Source organism: Ranitomeya imitator, chromosome 2, assembly GCF_032444005.1.
Source record: "Ranitomeya imitator isolate aRanImi1 chromosome 2, aRanImi1.pri, whole genome shotgun sequence".
NCBI classification, from domain to species: Eukaryota; Metazoa; Chordata; class Amphibia; order Anura; family Dendrobatidae; genus Ranitomeya; species Ranitomeya imitator.
In genome coordinates this window covers 110959258-110980895 of record NC_091283.1, presented here as the reverse complement: position 1 = coordinate 110980895, position 21638 = coordinate 110959258, and the positions used below count along the sequence as shown (strand labels likewise).

At 46.0% G+C, this 21638-nt stretch overlaps 1 protein-coding gene across 1 annotated transcript in view; it reads left to right on the top strand.

Annotated features, from left to right (window-relative positions):
• Nucleotides 1–12361, top strand: part of GAB3 (GRB2 associated binding protein 3) — a 144412-nt gene extending 132051 nt beyond the window's left edge. The window contains exons 9-10 of the mRNA XM_069747157.1: nucleotides 11106–11219; nucleotides 12113–12361. Of these exons, the coding sequence (XP_069603258.1) occupies nucleotides 11106–11219; nucleotides 12113–12229 (231 nt within the window). The 3' untranslated portion in view covers nucleotides 12230–12361. The remainder of the gene's footprint in view (nucleotides 1–11105; nucleotides 11220–12112) is intronic.
• Nucleotides 12362–21638: the final 9277 nt, after the last annotated feature.

Below are 21638 nucleotides of genomic sequence, written 5' to 3'. Positions count from 1 at the left end.
GCGGTGCTGAACCCCACTGACACATCACCTAGTGTTTTTTCTGTGTAGACAACACTTCCAGGTGGCAACTGACAGTGTTGAAACCCAGGGAATCAAAGAGGAGCAGAGTGTAGGCCGAAGCCTGCAGTGGAGCAAGTTGAAAGGGAACCTTTAACCCCCCCCCCCCCCCAGGCATTTGTTGCTGAAAGAGCCATCTTGTACAGCAGTAATACTGCACATGGAAAATGGTGGCTCCGAAAATTATGCTCCTTGCAAACGCTGAAGTACACACTCATATAATGTGTCCCCTCACACCGTCAAACCATCCCAGAAGTGGGACTTTCCTTTGTAATGTGACACAGCACAGCCGTCATTCCAACCCCCTTGGTGCCGGGCGCCACCTCCTCAACGTTGTTTGGTTCTGTCACGGAGCCCGCGCTGTAATGTTATCCCTTGGCCATGCACAGTTAGCGGTGCCCGTCTTCTGACATCATGTAGGTGTCAGGCTGGCAGTGCCTGTGCGTCCAAGCTGCCCGAGATCCAACCTTGCAGTGTCATCTAATGTAGTCCCACTGCGGGCCAGGGATCCATGGGCATGCGCAGTGCATATCATCGCCTCTCACTCACCTCCTTCCTGCTTCTTCAGACTGTGCGGCGTCACGGCCGTGGCATGCTATTAGGGATCAGCTGACGCCGCCTAGTCTGAAGAAGCGTGAAGAAGGGGAGTGAGAGGCTAGTATATGCACTGCGCATGGCCATGGATACCAGGCCCACTGTGGGATCACATTAGACGACACTGCGAGGTGTGATTTCGGGCAGCGTGGACGCACAGGCGCAGCCAGGACGACAACAAATGATGTCAGAGGACGGGCAGCGCAAACTGTGCATGGCCAAGGGATAACATAACAGCGCAGGGTCCATGACGGAATCAAACAACGCTAAGGAGGCAGCGCACGGTGCCAAGGGGGTAGCAATGACGGCTGTGCTGCGTCACATTACAAAGGAAAGTCCCACCTCCGGGACGGTTGGACGGTGTGAGGGGACACATTACATGAGTGTGTAGTTCAGCGTTTGCAAGGAGCATAATTTCAAGAGCGACCTTTCCCTTGTGCAGTATTAGTGCTGCACATGGTGGCTCTTTCAGTAACAAATGCCTAGGGGGGGGGGGGGGGGACAGGTCCCCTTACATTTTAGTTGTGCCAGCGTGGCGGTCGCATGACACGTTACCGGATACACAGCTGGGGATCAGCTGACGATACTGAACCCCAATAACAGAGGAGCGACTGTTGACTGTGCACACAGCACTTCCAGGCACCAACTGGCGGTGTTAGAGCCCAGGGACAGCAGGAGGAGCAGATTGGAGGTATTGCCGCACACACAGCTGGGGATCAGCTGACGTTACTGAACCCCAATAACAGAGGAGCGACTGTTGACTGTGCACACAGCACTTCCAGGCACCAACTGGCGGTGTTAGAGCCCAGGGACAGCAGGAGGAGCAGAGGAACAGAGTGTAGGCCGAAGCCTGATTGGAGCAAGTTGAAAGGAAACCTTTAACCCCCCCCCCCAAGACGTTTGTAGCTGAAAGAGCCATCTTGTGCAGCACTAAGGATGCAAAAGGAAAAGGTTGCTCTTTTAATTATGCTCCTTGCAAACACCGAAGTAAACACTAAAAATGTGTCCCTTTATACCGTTAAACCGTTCCGGAGGTGCGAATTTCCTTCGTAATGGGACACAGCACAGCTGTCATTCCTATCCCCTTGATGCCGTGCGCTGCCTCCTCAGCGTTGTTTTAAGCTGTCACGGAGCCTGCGCTGTTCTGTTAGCCCTTGGCCATGCCCAATTAGCGCTGCCTGTCTTCTGACATAATTTGGTGTCAGGCTGTCAGTGCCTGTGCGTCCACGCTGCTCCAGATCCCACCTCGCAGTCTCGTCTAATGTAATCCCACTGCGGGCCTTGGAACCATGGGCATGCACAGTGCATAACCTCGACTCTCACTCCCCTCCTTCCCTCTTCTTCAGACTGTGCGGTGTCACGGCCGTGGCATGCTAGGGATCAGCTGACGGCGCACAGTCTAAAGAAGGCGGAGGGAAATGAGCGAGAGCCCGAGGGGAAGATATGCACTGCGCATGCCCATGGATCCCAGGCCCGCAGTGTGACTCAATCAGAAGACACTGCGAGGCGGGATCTCGGGCAGCGCGGCCGCACAGGCGCAGCCAGCCTGACACCAAATTATGTCAGAAGACAGGCAGCGCAAATAGGGCATGCCCAAGGGATAACAGAACAGCGCAGGCTCCGTGACAGCTTAAAACAACGCTGAGGAGGCAGCGCATGGCACCAAGGGGGTAGGAATGACGGCTGTGCTGCGTCACATTACGAAGGAAAGTCCCAGCTCCGGGACGGTATAACGGTATCAGTGAACACATTTTATAAGTGTTAAGTTCTGCGTGTGCAAAGAGCTAAAAAAAAAGAGCTACCTTTTCCTTGTGCAGCATTACTGCTGCACAAGATGGCTCTTTCAGTAACAAACGATGGGGGGGGGGGGGGGACAGGTTCCCTTACATTTAGGTTGTTGTGCCAGCGTGGCGGTCGCAGGACAAATTGCCGGCTACACAGCTGGGGATCAGCTGACGTTACTGAAACCCAATAACACTGGGTCGTATGTTTTTACTGTGCAGCCTGCACTTCTGAGCCGCAACTGGCGGTGTTGGAGCCCAGGAATAGCAGTTCAGGTGGTAGAAAGATGAACACAGCAGGAGACCTGGATGACACCCAATTACTTAATCAGGCAGAGGAGTGGCAAATTCCTGCGAGATCCAGGCCTGGTTCATTTTCAGGAAAGTAAGCCGGTCAACGTTATCGGAGGATAGTCGCATGCGACGGTCTGTTAGTACACCACCTGCGGCACTAAAGACACGTTCCGATAAGACACTAGCCGCAGGGCAAGCCAGCACCTCCAATGCATACTGGCTTAGCTCTGGCCATGTATCCAGCTTAGAGACCCAAAACTTGAACGGGGAAGAGCCGTCTGGGAGTACAGTAAGAGGGCAAGCCATGTAATCTGTCACCATCTGACGGAACCGTTGCCTCCTGCTGACTGGAGCTGCCGGTGATGGTGTAGACATTTGGGGCGGGCACACAAAAGTGTGCCAGAGTTGTGCCATACTGGGCTTGCCTTGGGCAGAGGCACTGCTTCTGCTCCCTCTTTGGGCAGAGCCTCCCCCACTGCCTCGACGCACTGAGCTGCTTTGTAAAGCACTAGCAGCACTCCTCTCAGTTGGACAGGAGAAAATGATGGAATTCACCAGTGTGTCGTGGTACTCCCGCAATTTACGCTCCCGGGTCAACGCAGGGATGAGGTTTTGGACGTTGTCCCGGTAGCGAGGATCGAGGAGGGTGAACACCCAATAATCAGGCATGTTGAGAATGTGGCCGATGCGGCGGTCGTTTCTCAGGCACTGCAGCATGAAATCCACCATGTGCTGCAGAGTGCCAACTGGCCCAGAAACGCTGTCCCCTGCTTGAGACATGATCTCTGCCCGCTCGTCATCACCCCACCCTCGCTGTACACACTGACCACTGGACAATTGTGTCGCTCCCTCCTCTGGACGGAGCTCTTCCTCCTCCATTGACTCCTCCTCATCCTCCTCACAAATTGGCCCCTGCGTACCCCTTTGTGAGGAACCACGTGGCGCTGACTCTCCAGAAGCTGATGGAAAAGGTGACTCCTCATCCTCCACCTCTTCCACCACATCATCCCTTAACCCTTGCAAAGTTTGCTGAAGCAGGCAGATAAGGGGGACAGTCATGCTGACTAGTGCATCATCTGCACTTGCCATCCGCGTGGAATAATCAAAAGGACGCAAAACCTGGCAGACGTCCTTCATAGTGGCCCACTCTGTGGTTGTGAAGTCTGATCGGCGCTGACTGCGACTTCTTTGCGCCTGATGCAGCTGGTACTCCATAACTGCTTGCTGCTGCTCACACAACCGCTCCAACATATGTAACGTGGAATTCCACCGGGTAGGTAGGTCACATATGATGCGGTGTTCCGGAAGGCGGAATCGGCGCTGCAGAGCAGCAATGCGGGATCTGGCCAAGCTGGAACGCCGCAAGTGAGCACACTCTAGGCGGACCTTGTGCAGCAGGGCATCAAGATCCGGATAGTCCCTCAGAAAACTCTGCACAACCAAATTGAGCACATGTGCCAGACATGGGATGTGAGTGAGGTTGCCAAGGGCCAAAGCTGCCACCAGATTTCGGCCATTGTCACACACTACCATGCCTGGCTGGAGATTCGCTGGCAGTAACCACACATCGCTCTCCTGCTTGATGGCATTCCAGAGCTCCTGCGCTGTGTGGCTTCGATGCCCCAATGAAACTAGTTTCAAGACGGCCTGCTGACGTTTGGCCACGGCTGTGCTCATGTCGGTCATAGGTAAACATTCACGGGTCCATGTGGAGGTGGACTGTGACGGATCCTGCAGAGAGGAATCAGAGGAACTGGTGTAAGAGGAGGAGTCGATGCGTACAGACTGGATTCCTGCAATCCTTGGAGTGGGCAGGACACGTCCTGCGCCACTCGCACGATCTGTACCTGGCTCAACAACATTAACCCAATGGGCAGTGAGGGAAACATATCGCCCCTGTCCATGCTGACTGGTCCACGCATCGGTGGTGAGGTGGACCTTGCTACTGACGGCGTTCAGTAGCGCATGTTTTATGTTTGCCTCAACATGCCTGTGCAGGGCAGGGACAGCCTGCCTGCTGAAGTAAAAGCGGCTGGGCACCTTGTACTGTGGGACTGCCAATGCCATCAAGTCACGGAAGCTGTCAGTCTCCACCAGCCTGAATGAGAGCATTTCCAGGGACAACAGTTTGGCAATGCCTGCATTCAGAGCCTGTGCTCGGGGGTGGTTGGCCGAGAATGCCCGCCTTTTCTCCCATGCCTGGACTACCGATGGCTGTAGAGTAGACTGGGAGTGTGAGGATGACTGGGAAGGTGGTGCTGTGGGTGGAATTACACTAGGTCTCTGGACAACAGTGGAGGAAGAGGCAACACGAGATGAAGAGGTGGTAGCTGCCGCTGTTGGTTGGCCTACGTCTTCACTGTGTTTCTGTAACTCCACCGCGTGCCTGTTCCGCACATGTTTCCACATATTTGTGGTATTGAGGTTGCTGACACTTTTACCTCTTTTTACTTTCTGATGACACAGCTTGCATTTGACAAAACAAATTTCATCTGCAACTGTGTCAAAAAAGGACCAGGCACTGCAAGTCTTGGGAGCGCCCTTTTTGGCTTTGGAAAGAGACAGACTCCTAACGGGTGCCAAAGTGGAGGCTACAGGCTCCGCAGTCTTCCCCCTCCCTCTCCCTCTTTGGCCCGTAAGGGGAAGCTCTTCCTCAGAGCTGCTCCCACCACCTTCCTGTTCCTCACGCCACGATGGGTCAAGGACCTCATCATCTCCACTACCCTCTGCCACCAACTGCTCCTCCTGGGTAGTCTCGGCAGCACAGTACGCATCAGAAAGCGGCACCTGAGTTTCATCATCAGATGCGTACTGCGCTGTGGTCACCGGAGGCACTGGCCCACCTGCCTCTTCAGAGTCAGAGAGATAAAGCTTTTGGGCATCACTGCACACTGCCTCTTCTTCCATTTCTCCAATGCTGCTTGGCTGGCCCCCTGTTTCCAAGCCAAGAGATTCAGAGAACAGAAGTAGAGACGGCTCCTGTCCTGGGCTCTCTGACTGCCTGGCCAATTTGGCAGGTGGTGAAGAGACAGATGGCTGCTCTCCAGTGCTCTGTGCCTGAGAGGATGTGGCACTAACTGAAGTCGATGCCGAGGCGTTAGCTGCCATCCACCCGACAACGGCTTCAATTTGGTCTTCACGTAGCAGCGGTGCACGGCGCTCTCCGACAAAGCTGCGCATGAAGGACTGTTCCCTGCTGAAACTGAGTGACGACGAGTCACCGGCGCCCGCAGCAGGCACAGAATCACCACGTCCTCTCCCTGCTCCTCTCCCTGCTCCGCGCCCACGCCCACGTGCCTTACTCCCTGCCCTCTTCATCTTGGTTGACAGATAAAGATAAGCAGAAAAGTACTAAGGCCTTAGTGTGCTTATTCCTGAAATGCTCCTCCTAACAGGTGTAAGAAACACTAATGTTGTAAATTGTGGACTAAACTTTATTATTTTTCAAATGTGGCCTACACAAGTGTTAAGTTGTGTTTGGTGAACTTAACTTTTTTTTTGGTGCAGATCGGGCTACAGAGCTAGTTTAAATCACACGGAGACCGTGCAGACAGCCGTAAACGGCGCTGCAAGGCCAAAAAACCCTCCTCTCGGTTATCCTATATAGTGTTTTTCCACTATTTAGCTGGATACGAGTGGAAAGACACTAATAGGAATTTTTTTTTTCAAATTTTAAACTGGCTGCACTATTTGAAAAAAAGGAAATTGTTTTTCAAGGTATGAGGCAGTAACGCACCCTGAGCTGAATCCAACCGGCTATGGCTGCACACAGACTACAGGGCGAGCTGGGCTCACACAGAGACCGTGCAGACAGCCGTAAACGGCGCTGCAAGGCCAAAAAACCCTCCTCTAGGTTATCCTATATAGTGTTTTTCCACTATTTAGCTGGATACGAGTGGAAAGACACTAATAGGAATTTTTTTTTTCAAATTTTAAACAGGCTGCACTATTTGAAAAAAAGTAAAATTTTTCTCTAGGTATGAGCCAGTAACGAACCCTGAGCTGAATCCAACCGGCTATGGCTGCACACAGACTACAGGGCGAGCTGGGCTCACACGGAGACCGTGCAGACAGCCGTAAACGGCGCTGCAAGGCCCAAAAACCCCCCTCTAGGTTATCCTATGTAGTGTTTTTCCACAATAGAGCTGGAGACTGGTGGAAAAACACTAATAGGAAATTTGAGAAAAAATGTGCAGCAGGCTGCACTAAGAGCAAAAAAGGACAACTGTGTGAGGCAGTGTGAACCCCCCCTGAGCTGAATACAACCGGGTATATGGCTGCACACAGACTACAGAGTGAGCTGCACACACACACACACACAGAGACCTTGCAGAACGCTGTTAAAACAGCGCTGCAAGGCAAGAGCAAGGTGAACAGTGAAGAACACACAGCGTTTTGCTAAATTAGCCTTTGGAAAGGAAAATAAAGCAATTAGCTAGCTCGACTGGCCCTCAGTTAGAACACAGCGTCCTGTCCCTAACTGAAATCACAACAGAGTGAAAATGGCGGCAGCGTTTTTTATAGTGCAGAGTGACATCATTTCAGCAGCCAATCCAAGCCTTGCCAGTACTTACATGCCCACCATGCTAAACAGGATGTGCCCACACTTCCAATCATTCCTCATTGGCTGCTGCGTTCAGTTTGAATTCTGGGAACTTCCGATTCCGGTATCCGATACGCGGGAAGTATCGGAATTCGGTATCGGAATTCCGATACCGCAAATATCGGCCGATACCCGATACTTGCGGTATCGGAATGCTCAACACTACTGATGAGTCAAACGTTGAACTTTTTGGAAGGTGTAAGTCTCATTACATCTGGCATACAAGTTACACAGCATTTCAGAAAAGGAACATCATACACACAGTAAAATATGGTGGGGGTAATGTGATGGTCTGGGGCTGTTTTCCTGCTTCAGGACCTGGAAGACTTGCTGTGGTAAATGGAAACATGAATTCTGTTGTCTACCAAAAAAACCTAAAGGAGAATGTCTGGCCATCTGTTCGTAACCTCAAGCTGAAACACACTTGGGTTATGCAGCAGAGCAGTGATCCAAAAAACACAGCAAGCCCACCTCTGAATGGCTTAAGAAGAAAAAATTAAGAATTTGGAGTGGCCAAGTCAAAATACTGACATTAATCTAAATGAGATGCGGAGGCATGACCTTAAAAAGGACGATTCATGCTCGGAAACCCACCAATGTGGCTGAATTACAAAAATTCTGCAAAGTGGGATGAGTGGGCCAAAATTCCTTCAGAGCGTTTGTAGAAGGCTCATTGCCAGTTATTGCAAATGCTTGAATTCAGTTATTGCTGCTAAGGGTGGCCCAACTAGTTATTAGGTTTAGGGGGCAATAACTTTTTCACACAGGGCCCTGTAGGTTTGGATTTCTTTTTCCCTTAATAATAAAGACCTTCAATTAAAAACTGCATTTTGTGTTTACTTGGGTTATCTTTGTCTAATATTTACATTTGTTTAGTGATCTGAAATAATTAAGTGTGACAAATGTGCAAAGGAAGGAGTGGTGCAAACACTTTTTCACACAACTGTACATAATACAGTACACAGTTTATTCATATTGGCTAGTTTTGTTTGGGCCTTAAAGAGAATCTGTCACCATGTTTTTGCTATTGCTATGTAACCATGATCTAGGGGCAGAGACCCCGATTCCTGCGATGTATCACTTACTGGGCTGCTGTCAATCATTTTGATGCAATACCGGTTTTCTTTGCTGCAGATCTAGCAGTTCTCTAAATGCTGAGCTCTGTATAATCCCGCCCACATCACTGATCGGCAGCTTTCTGTGTGCACTGTGCATAAGCAGAAAACTGCCAATCACTGGTGAGGGTGGAGTTATTCAGAGCAGGAGGACTACATGGACATAAGAATTGGCAATATTGCACTGAAAGTCGTTAAAGGAAGAACCAAACAGTATCCAGTATGAGTTACTGTAATCTGGCGCAGTCTTATTCTAAGATGTCTACATTTAAGACCGTACCCCAATATGTCTAGATTAGGGGATTTGCTGGCATCTAGTGTGGCCTTATGAATGCACCGCACCTAATGTGGCACTTTCATTTACCTTGTAAATCGCACAGCTGACGGCCATTTGCATGTGCATTTGGTTTTCCCTGGATATGCATAGCATATAAATTAAAGATTTTTGTTATTTTTTTCTGCACTGGCCTAATTAAAATCCTGCTGCCTATTCACCATCTGTCTGCCATAATTATAGCTTGGAGCTAAAAATAGTATGTTGTGTCAGAAAAGCATTAACATAGAGATATACATTCTGATCAAACGAGCAACGCTGATATTACTAAATATAGTTAGTTACCAATGTATGGAAATGAAAAGTATGAAAAAAGGACAAAATGGACTGAAAGTCAAACTTTATCAAAGTATTAGGCCGGCGTCACACTCAGCGTATAAAAATACGGTTCGTAATTTACGGCCGTAATACGCAGAAAAGTCCCCAATATAGTGGTCCGTATCTCCTCCGTAGGCAGGGTGTGTCAGCGTATTTTGCGCATGGCATCCTCCGTATGTAATCCGTATGGCATCCGTACTGCGAGATTTTCTCGCAGGCTTGCAAAACCGACATACGGATATACAAGGGATCCATGTGCTCAAAAAATAATAAAAACATATGTACTGTCTATGTATATATATATTTTAGTGAGACACACATATATATATATATATATACATATATGTATATATATTAATATTTCATCCAGCGCTAGATAGCTTAAAAGCCGGTAATTCAATTGCCGGCTTTTGCTATCTCCTTCGAAAACCCGACATGATATGAGACATGGTTACATATAGTAAACCATCTCATATCCCCATATTTTTTTTGCATATTCCACACTACTAATGTTAGTAGTGTGTATGTGCAAAATTTGGGCGTTCTAGCTATTAAATTAATGGGTTAAATGGCGGAAAAAATTGGCGTGGGCTCCCGCACAATTTTCTCCGCCAGAGTAGTAAAGCCAGTGACTGAGGGCAGATATTAATAACTTGCTTTTTTCTTTGCGATTTTGAACTTGTTTTTATTGTGATTTTGACGCTGCCTTTTATTGTCTCTTGTGGGTTCGGCATGTTTTACATGAAGCTGTTTTGCTTGTGATACTTGATGCTGTTTGACTTTAACACAAGTACTTCATTAATACAGTTGTGTGCAGATATCATGCGTTTTTAGTGCGTTTCTACATCAAAAACATGCGTAGAATGAATATGCGTTTTTTTTCCACATCTATGGAATTTTTCACATTCTCATTGACATGTGGATTTTGCAGCGCAGGCCAGTTTACGCTGCATAAAGAAGAAGCACAGTGGGCACGAGATTTCTATAAATCTCATTCATTTTCCTGTGAATGTAATTTTGTGCGGCCAAAATACATAACGTCAAAAACTCACCAAAAGCTCAGTATGGGAACTTAGCGTCAGAGGGGAAGTGACCCGGAGACTGGAAGAACCCCACCGAGCCCCTGTATTAGCTCCAGCACCAGAGACGTTACATTACAAATTCCATACCAGTGGCCACCACTTATTACCTACCGTACTTCTTGCCTTCATTAGGCAGCGTATTGTAGGACATGTACGGTATTTTAATCCGTCCGTCCCACCAGTCGACCTCTGAATTTTAGGGCAATTTCAGAGGAAGTCGATTGACCTCAGCAGGATTATCTTTAATAATGACAGTAGACTACAGTTCAAGTAAAAAAGCCGCAGCAATGCTTCCTACCAAAATACATAAATGGCAGGATTTGTCTTTAGTTTGCCATGTTTCTTAACATGCCTGAAAAAGACAACTGCTGCCAACATGGAAACCAATGTCCACAGTGACTGTCGGCTCCATCACAATAGTTATTTGGGGATTCCAACAGAACCATGACGTAATGCTCGACAGACAGGGCTATATTACTATGAACCTGGCCTTAATATGGTTTATCAAAATGACTACTTCTTATAACATAACCTCCCATGGATTATTTATTTCTATGTGTATATTGAAGTGGTGCTACATGCAGCCCAACCATATAGGCTGTCAATCAATATACCATATTACAATATTACAATGCCCTGTATACAGTAATGAGCGGTGACTGTAGCTGCCCCCTGCATCTCCCCAATGACTGGAGATGAGCAGCTACAGGGGGAAAAAAACTTTATGTTCTCCCTGTAGCCGCTGCTTCAGCTAACTAAACAGGCATTATTTAGACGCTATTCACCTGCAGATTACCTCTGTGTTTGCCAATAAATAGCTTTTTTGGATGTGACATGTTTCCTTATAGTCAGAATTCCCCATTAGGTTGTATGAAAATGAGTTTGTAGATTGGACAACCCCATTAACTATGTTTTCATTTCCTAAAGGAGCAGAGACAAGGGATATCCCCCAGCAGTGGCAGTTTCCCGTGGCCTAGGAAGTTTAATCTTGATTATCTGGCATTAGATTTTAATTCTGCATCTCCATCTCCTGTACAAAAGGTGAGATCTCTAGAGTAATTGTCATGTGTACATTTACCATGGAAATATTCCAGTTAAAGGAGTTGTCTGGGACTTTAACATTGATCGGCCCCTCCACCGATCAGCTGTTCCCGGTGTCGGCGGTGGCCGCAACAGATCAGTTACAGACTGCACAGCTCCATTGACAGAATAGTGGCCGTGCTGGGTACTGCATATCTGCACCCTATTGAAATCAGTAGATGGCGGATGTGCAGTACCCGGCTGTGGACACGATTCTCATTTTTTGGTCGCTACCATTAACTTGTATTTGCGAGTCTCGTCCGATATATACAGCCACTCGCAGCATGCTGCAATTTTTTCTCATTCAGACTCCACCTGAGAAAAAAATCGCAGATCAGCATTGAATAACATATTTTATATGAGATTGCACTCGTCCGATTTATACACAGATGTTAGCGAGGTCTAAGTGAGAGAATGGCTGCAGTGGTCAGGTGCATTGTATTAATGATGTGACCGCTGCAGCCTGTCAACAAAGACAAGTAGCAACAGCAGAAAGGTGACAGTGGAGCTTCACTCTCCCTGACAAAACTGACATCCGGCCCTGCTGCTGCTCTCTCACTTCCTCAGTTTCATCTGAAGGAAGCAAGAGTGAAGCGTGCCATGTATAGCTTCTGATTGGCTGCAGGCCTACGGAGATTGTCACATGCCGGGCAACCTGTAATGCACGACATGGAGATCAACAGATGGCAGCAGACTGAGGGGAGCAGAGCCCAGAATGGGGACAGGTGTGGAACATAAAGTTTACAATAAAGTTTATATACATTATCCCTACACTGACCTTTTTGTTTGTTGTGTATTATAAATCTTACATGCCTTCCCTATTATAGCCTGACGATATTTCTTACTGACCACAGAAACCTTTCTTGTCTGAGGAGCAGCGAGTAGACTACGTACAAGTGGATGAGAAGAAGACCCAAGCGCTGCAGAACACTAAACAGGAGTGGTCTGACGAGAGACAATCTAAAGTGTAAAGCCGCGTTCATGGTCGTTCTTACGTTTTGCACTAGATTGACACATTTATATTGCAGCTAAATGGACATTTTTTATCACTTCCCTTCCAAGCTGCAGGGGGAAATAAGGAAAAACCAAGGGACAAACTGTATTTAATTTAATGCAGGCGCGACTGTATAAATGGGAGTACGCTCCAGGTACAGAATGTATGAAGGATCATTTCTTGATAAGCCATATGAAACGCAGCACATCATGTAATGACGTTCTTCCTCCTGAGAGACGGATGATGCTCCCATCGCACGGAGTGGTCTCCCTCCCTCAGTTTTTATAGTTCACATTAGACCTCTCGGTTTTAGAATAGGTGCAATGAATTCCACAGTTTTGATATATTTATATTAGCGGCACTGTAGTTTATGCACTGCACTCTCTTTTTTATTATTGTGATCTATTTTTATGTTCTCTATGAAACTTAATGTCAAACTTAGGGGCAGAATAATTGCACCACTATGTTTAGCTATAGCACTGAGACTCGAAAAATGGCCGAGTTCGAGTTGTGTTCCTGAACGTCACAACTGTGATAAGCCTGAGCTGTGTCTGGGAAAGGGGAGGATTTGGGCTTTGTAGGGGAGACTTTGGGGTAATAATTATCACTATTATTAACAATGTATCCATTCCAATGCATAGAATATTGTCCAATGTGCTAAAAAAGTAGGAGAATGCAAACTTTCGAAATATGCAAAAATCAGATTACAGATACGCTGTACACTGATTGCTAATGATTTAAAGGGAATGTGTCAGCTCCTTGGCCTTGTCTGTTTTAGCAAATACTTACATTCTCCAACAAAATAACAATTATGGATCATTCTTTCTCATAACCCTACATAGTGCTATTCCTCTGTTATTCACCCTGGGAACGGATTCATACATTAATACCTGATTTTTACCATGATAAATGGGGGTGTCCCTACACTGTCAGGCACAATCAGCACGGATATAAATAAATATATATATATTTTTATAATATATATATATATATATAATTGTTATTTTATGGAGATTATTTCAAGGTAAACAGACAAGTCGGAGGAGCTAGCACGTCCATGTTAAGGGCAGGTGCAGACGACCGTTTTTTTTTATCCCCATTTGAGTGTGATCTCCAATTTTTTTCACGGACCCATAGACATGAATGGGCCAGTGCCATCCGATTCTTGGTGGTAAATCGTGCATGCTGCGAGTGGTCCAAGGAAAAAAATCGCACATGTGCACAGCTCCATAGAATAACATGGGGATGAACACCATGGATTTGCCTTATCTGAGTTATACGGTCGTCTCCACAATCCCTAAGGCCACCTGCACATGTTAATTTTTTTACCTCAGTATTTGTAAGCCAAAACCAGGAGTGGGTGATAAATGCAGAAGTGGTGCATATGTTTCTATTATACTTTTCCACTGACTGTTCAACTCCTGGTTTTGGCTTACAAATACTGAGGTAAAAAAACTCACCAAATACTCAACATGTACATGTGCCCTAAGGAGACTACTTTGAAAAATGGGAATTCCAAGTATTTGTGTGTCCTTCACAAGAAGAGCCGATACTGAACAGAGATGACAGATTTACCTCAGAACAGAGCAGATCCTACAAGTGTCACAGCTTCTGTTTTTATTGCAGACATGACAATAATGACAGATCTGTCGTGTTACAGATCCTGACCTGGTGGAATAAACGCCATCACTAGGTCACACAAAGCCCACGTGACCCTGATCCTGCCCATGACTATTATTTCTCCCCAGCAGTACACATACGTTTCCATAATGTATCTGTGATCTTTATTATTTGTGTGATTTAAACGTAGGAAGCGTGTGACTAGAATGATGTATTCACAGTGTACAGATACGTGGCGGTATACCGCAGCGTTCAGTGTCCACACCAGTGGTGGCGCTATCCTCTATTGGACTAGACTACTTGGACAGCCCCTTCTGAATCCCCGTGTTCCCCCCCAGTAAAATAATAACCCTGAGGCCGTAGCTTCTCTCATGTGAGAGAATGGGGGTGATTGTGCTAATGTCACTGTGTCAGAGTTTTATCTGAGTGTCATCTTAGTGTGATCCGCTTCTCTCGTCTAAGAGAATCCCTTCACAGGTGCGGAGAAGATGGAGAACTTAATTTCTCCTTCTTCTCCGTTGTCTCTGTGTCCGGGGTAATCGGACTGCACTCTGATGACATCTGAGTGCAGGCCAATGTTTTACACACACCCATAGACTTGTATGAGTGAGTGCGATCCAAATATCGGAGCCACTCACAGCATGCGGCAATCGATTCAGCTTGAGGACAAAAATTACAGATCTGCACTGCCCCTTAGAATAACATTGGGCCGAGTACTATCCAATAAAACATCAGATAGCACTTGGTCGTGGTATACGCTCGTGTGACTGACCCCTTACACTCGCCTCCAGTGCCGGCACCGTTCCACTGGTGTTGGCACTGGCTCTCCTTGGACTCTCGTGACATAACAATGGGGGGGAACATAGTGATTCAGAAAAGGTTGTCCGAGTAGTGGACGACCCCTTTAAGTAATATCACCTATATGTATTCGTTACATTGAAAATATCCATATCTGACATCATTAAGTCAATGGAAACAGGAACACATGGGCTACCTGCACAGTGAACAAGTCTGTATGATCATGTTCACACACCACCAAGAAACCTGAAGACACAAAAGAGAATAGTAAAACCAAAAACACTCAGTTTGAAAAAATGTTTGCAGTAATCCGCAAGTGCTAGTAAAAGATGTAAATAACAGGGTATTTGGTTGATACGTTTTTTGCAAAAAATGTATACTAAGCTGCTCTACCTTACCTACCTACCTTACTGAGTGTTTTTGGTTTTACCATTCTCTTTTGTGTCTTCATCATTAAGTCAATGAAGTACTCGACACTCAAAAATCAAGAAGAATATTTATTGATAAGGCAATCCCACAAGTAGTAACGCTTCGGCCCTACAATAGGGGCCTTTTTCAGACTCTCATTGTAGAGAATATCGTGAACTCTTTTCGGCAATAGCGCTACGTTGAGGCAGAAATCGTGTGGTGCTATGTGCCTTGTGCTATGTTGATCACCCGATAAATGAGCAAATGCTTGTTTGTCAGGTGAAATGATCTTCCTCGGCAGCGCATCGTCCTATGTAAACAGCACCTGTGCTGCTGAGGACAATGGTAACCTATGTGCGCTTAATGATCTATTATAGCTTGCTCACTGCACATCTGAAGCACAGTCTGCCTGCGGAAACATGTCGCTGGTCAGCGGTCGCACATCGCATGGTGTGAATGTGGCTTTAGAATGGAGTTACAGGTTAGCTACCTTCAGGTGGCACTAGAGAGTCACTTTGCAGTAAAGCTCCTTATCTGCTCCAATGTCATAAATCCATGTCCATGCTGCAGACTTGTTACTTCTATGAAGGGCTGGACCTCTGGACCCCCAGGTCTTAGTGTGTAGATCCCACCATCTTTATTGTCTTAGCTTGCACAATATAGGTGAGCCGCGGCGTACCCCTGGTAGAACCTGTTTTGTGTGTCGCGCACCGCCTGTCACTCGTACAGAACAATCTCGAATTTGGTTCCAAAAATAGCTGTAGTACAAAAGCCAAAAACCGTCAGAAATGCAAACGTCATGCCCCCAGGCTGTCATTCTCTTTGTTTTCTTGCAGGATTTGGACTCCTTCGGGGTCATTTTTTTTTCCTTTAAATTATTATATATATTTTTTTGTCTGAAAATCATCTTTGCAATTGGGTTTCATTACAACTGTTGCGCCATCTGCCAATGATGGCGGTATGTGCCGATGGGTTTAGGGTAGTGAACAGCGGACAATTAAATCCCACATCTATAGTCTTTATGCCGGTGAAATCGCTCATGAAGATCAGTGGGAATGTCAGGGCTGTAAGTGGTTAAGTTGTCACTTTACAATCTGAAGATTCCTGATCTCGCTCATTTGCTTTCTTCAAGACACATGGCCACTTTTTCCATGGGACTGCAGCTCCGTACCACAGGAATGGGTCTGAACTGCAATACTAGACACAGCCTGCAGACAGAAGTGGCGCTGTTTCACAGTTTGATTGTTTGTTTTTTGAGGAAAGCAGAGAAGTTTTTCCTAACCTGAGACGGCCTATTTGTAGTACTACAGAGCCCCCTGCGCTGCTTACATGTCATGAGACAGTACAGAAGATTCTGGAAGGCTGAGCACTACCAGCTCCTGCCCTTTGTGCTGCTTGTTTCCTGGCCAGATGTAGAGATCCATGTCTTATTACACTTTAATAATGGCGCTGTATTGTTACCTTCATGTTCCCCATGGCCCGCTGCCGTCTTCTGACCATGGACGACACTTGGGAGATTCCGGACAATCTCCAGTTGGTCGCTGTCACTGTGGTGAGGAATGCTGGAAATGTGTGTGAACGTTCCAGAATTTATTGACGGAATTTGCACAGAAGTCTGAATTCTGGAATATGTTGTGACCTCCTACGCATTGTCCATAAATCATTGATATTCCTTCCATTCATTAATATTTTGTCCTCCGTACGTGCTCTGATAGCATGGATGTATTATTCTTAAATGATCAGAGTTTTAAAAAAAAGTCTCCTTTTTTTTTTTTTTTCTACCAGCAACAGCGCCCCCCATTTATCTGTCTGTGTCTGGTATTGCAGATTATCTAAATACACCAATTTCACCCCCAAAAAATATAAAATAGAATTTTAAAAAGGTGCAAATTGAAGTATAAGGCACAGATACACCAAAAATAAGACAAAAAAAGTCACATAAGCAATAGTGAATCGGGCCCTGACTGTACTGTGTAGAGTCTTGTACGTACAGTATGTTTGTATTGTGTAAAGTCGTATTTCTTCTTAGAAACATTTCAGGCCATTATTGGAGAATTGTGAAACCTTTGTTTTCTTTCATCTGTTAGGAAATGTGATGATACAAGTGTCTGGTTCTGGCAGTTAACGGCAGATACGAGCGGCCATGTGTGATCCTGCAATATAGTCGTGTAATCCGTGATGGTGTAACGGCCGTGGTCTGTGGCCATAGGCAGTACCGCCATGTCGGTGTATAGCGGAGCTTTACACCCCAGATGTTACCATGCACAGCCGCATTCATTGTGCCGTGGCTGTGCACCCGTACTGCGGACCTGCTCCTATTCTGACCAGTAGCTGATCTGCAGTATTTGGGAGTGACCGCTACACAATGAATGGAGCCATGCAATGCCGCTCCCATTTATAGTTTACATCCGGCCAGAGCATGGAACCGCTCACTAATGGTTGAGACCCCTACCATTATCATATGCCCTGATAACCCCTTTAAGATTAAAGATGCATTTGGGGTTCTCAACCATTGGTGCCGAATCAATGGACTCTATATTATTCATTTAACAATACATGCGTTCCTTAAAAAAAAATCTGTCACCAGGTTTTTACTATCCAATCTGAGCGCAACACAGTGTAGGGGAAGAGAGCATGATTCCAGCGATGTTCCACTTACTGGACTTCATTTGGTCAAATCCCTCTTTTCTCTGCTGAAGATCTAGCAGTTCTCTGAATGCTGAACTCTTTATAATCCCTCCCCCACCACTGACTGGCAGCTTTTTATGTGCACTGTGCATGGGCAGGAAGGTGCCAATCAGTGGCAGGGGCGGGGTTACACAGAGCTCATGAATACGGAGGACTACATTTTAGTAGGTTTACTAGTTCTCTAGTGATAAAACTGTGATTTTATCAATATTTCACTAAGCAGCCCAGTAAGTGACACATTGCTGGAATCAGGGTCTCTGTCTCTATCGTATGCTGATCTCAGATTAGGTGGCAAAAACCTGGTGATAAATCCCCTATATAGGAACTTGACCTAAGTGCTTTCCACAATGTAAAGGCGTATCTCTGGAAATCGCTGTTTAGACCCCTATTAGATGAGGTTATCCTCCATCGTCTTCTTACTGCTGTGAGATCTCCTTGCCGTGACCTCTCCTATCTATATCCAGCCGGCTCTATAAAGTATCACCGCTTATACTTCCCCCCTGATAATGTATTTGTGCCTAAGGCTGTAGCATCGGGCTGCTGGGACACGTGGAAGACTCCTAGCGCCATTCTTAGCATGTTCTGCATAACCGAATGCTCTGTTGACAATCAGCGGCTATTAATAACAATCAGAAGAGCTAATAATACCTAGCATGTGATATACCGCAGCGCTGGTATTCCTGATGAAGGCATGGCCGCCCTGCCATCTGCCGAGTGACAAGAAGGGCTAGATTATCTCAGCGGCGGCGGCGGCCTCCATTCTCCATGATATTACGTATGTACCTTCTGTACAGGTGAATGTACACACCTATTCCTCAGAGGTGTCCTACGTAGGACTCCCAGGCTTTAACAAGGACTCTTCAGCTCTGCGGACATATAAAAACGAGTATTTTCCACCAAATCTAAAAAAAAAAAATTCATAAAACTTGTTCCGTTATTCCTCCAGAAAATGCCTGAGCAATTTCCAACCAGAGTAAATGTATCATTTCTCTTGTCCTGGCTTTATCCATACACACTGGAAGGCAGGGAAAATAATAATACCCAGATATCAGTGTATTCTGCATTTCCGGGACGAAACGGCACAATGCAGAATATAGGAGATTTAGCAATAAAAAGCCACGCTGACTTTCATTTGTTCCCAATCCCTTCACTAGCGCAGGACTGGAGTAACACAAGGCGTTCTCAGCCCCATCGCATGGTGGAAGCTTTTTACGACTACAGACGAGAAGTATTCCATTCTGTTGTAATTATGCAGTAAATATTGTGTAAGCGTGGAATACGGTCTGACTTTTGCATCGTGTATATAGCATAGACGTGTTCTTTGTCGGACTTTTAGGCCGTGTTCCTACCGCTGTTTGATCACGTGATTCCATGACGCCATTAATAAGAGGCAGTTCTGCCAGTAGGGGGCAGTAGACAGTCAGGGGCCTCGGTATAATCCTATATCTGGCCTTTTAAGACTAACCCTACCAGGCTTTGCAGTTTAATATTGTATTTTTTTTGCATTATTTTCACTCAATATTAAATTTAAAGAAAACCTTGGATCCAGAAGCCGCACTACATTTGGCCATAGACAATATATGTTGTTACGTAGTTACATAGTTACATGGTTTCCTAGGTTGAATAAAGACCTAGGTTTATCAAGTTCAACCTTTCGAGTATAAATTTCTTCATATGGGATCCAATGGGTGCGGGCATAGATGAGCAAGCTACATAAAAAGTGTTACATGTTGAAGCCCCAGCGTCACCTCTGTGCGCTGCCTCCCAGTCTTGATTTATTGGGAGGATGACCGCTGCAGCCAATCACAGACCTCATGGCTTATGCCAAGGTACACAGCACGTGATTGACCGCAGCGGTAACGTGATGTAGTCACCAAGCTGGTCAGAGTCCTACAGTATACACACATGGGCCTTGCAGCTGCAATAAAAGCTTCAGTCAGGCTATCTAGAGGTAACAAGTCATTTTCCAAAAATGCATATTGTCTACTGCCTCCTGACACACGTGTTACAAGCCTCTGGGCAGCTAAGTTGTCAGGAATTTTATTTATTGGGGTGTTTTTTTTTAATATGTATATAGAATTTTAATGATAAAGTGATAATGACCATGATATGTTACTTAAACTGTGATTTACAAAACATTGCTGTATGGTGCATATGATGAGAACAATAACAAAATGTAACAATAACCCAAAAAATCAACCAAATAAGGGCTCAAGCATAAAAGCACAGTACATATAAGTGCTCCGTAGCTGGATTGGGCCACAAGTTGGTGCCTATAAGTTTCCATGGCTCCACTGTACCTCTGTACGCCGGGGACGTCATGCTGAGCCCGGTGTCATGGAGTGCTGTGCTAGTCATGGATTCTTCATGATGTGGCGCCATATAGTGGCACGCCGTGTGTCTGCAGCTCCATGCTGCAAGCAGAAATCCTTACATTGCGGACAGATCTGTGTTTTCAGTTCTTAGTTTTAGTTAGTGAAGTGAATAAAGGCAAAAAAAAAAAGGTCAAGCAAAAGAAGTGGATGATTATTGCATTTTGAAATGTCCCGAACATTCTTGAGCATAAGTTGTTCTAACCTTACGGGAAAACATGACTTCTGCTTCGAATATCTGTCTTATTGGCTTTGATTAATATTGTCCTGATTTTTTTTTTTACTGTTTTCTTTTTTCAAACACTAGAAATCAAATCAAATGATTCTTTCCTATTACAATAAATAGTACAAAACAAATAGAATGTATGGGATTATGGGTTCAGTCAAACGACTGTAGGAATCTGACCGAGAACGGACTGGCTGGCGGGTCTCCCGACCCGAGCGCAACCGCTTTATATATTTCAGAGCCGCCGGCCAGTCCGGTCCCGGGGTTTGGCTCTGTCCTATCACTGAGGGACTAGCCCATGATCGGGTGTTTGCATTCAGGCTGACTGCCCTATCAGTGAGGGACTAGCCCATAATCAGGTGTTTGCATTCAGGCTGACTGCCCTATCTGTGAGGGACTAGCCCATAATCGGGTGTTTGCATTATATCTGACTGCGCCAAATCAGTGAGGGACTAGCCCATAATCAGGTGCTTGCATTCAGTCTGACTGCCTTATGGAGGTGCATGAAGGATCACAGCAGGACTCCTGCCGTGTCCTCTCCAGATATCAGCAGATGACATCTGCTTGTCTCCAGTGGGTCTGAAGTATCTTTGCAGGTTGTAACTTCTCTGCAGACTTTCTCAGGGTATATCATGAAGGTAAAGCAATGTAATAAAGGGCAAGCAATGGCAATTTACACAGTATGTCTTAAATGTTATTGTATGTAATTTCTAAAGTTACAAGTATACAAGCATATATTCCAAATACTAATTTAAGCATTACACTTTGTACATAATTCTATCTATATCAATCACTGGAACAGCATTAATTTTCATCTCTCGAGGATATTTGTAAGAAAGAGCATAATATAAATTTCCATTTTGTTTAAATTGTTATCTTTGTATATATTTGCATGTACATTGTACATTTTTTTTTTAAATAAAAGATTGATAACATCGTTTTATTGAACCTGTGTCGGCCTTTTTCTGAACTAGATAGTTATCGCTCACGCTGGTGGCGCACGTCATTCGTGGACCCACTGTACCACAGGGCCGGGCCTGCCTTGGAAGGGACATAGCTAAGCGGCTACCAGGTGTTCACTGGAGATCCTGATGGTGGAGTCAGGCTTGGCTGCAGGTTGCCGCCAGGTACGACTCCTAGGCAGTCCCCGATATTGCGGCTGCTGACCCCAGGGGTCAGGTACGCAGACACAGGTATGGACTCAGACTCCATTCAGATAATTAGGTTCAGGACCCTCAGGCAGAACTGTTACTGACATGGACGGTCAGGACTGA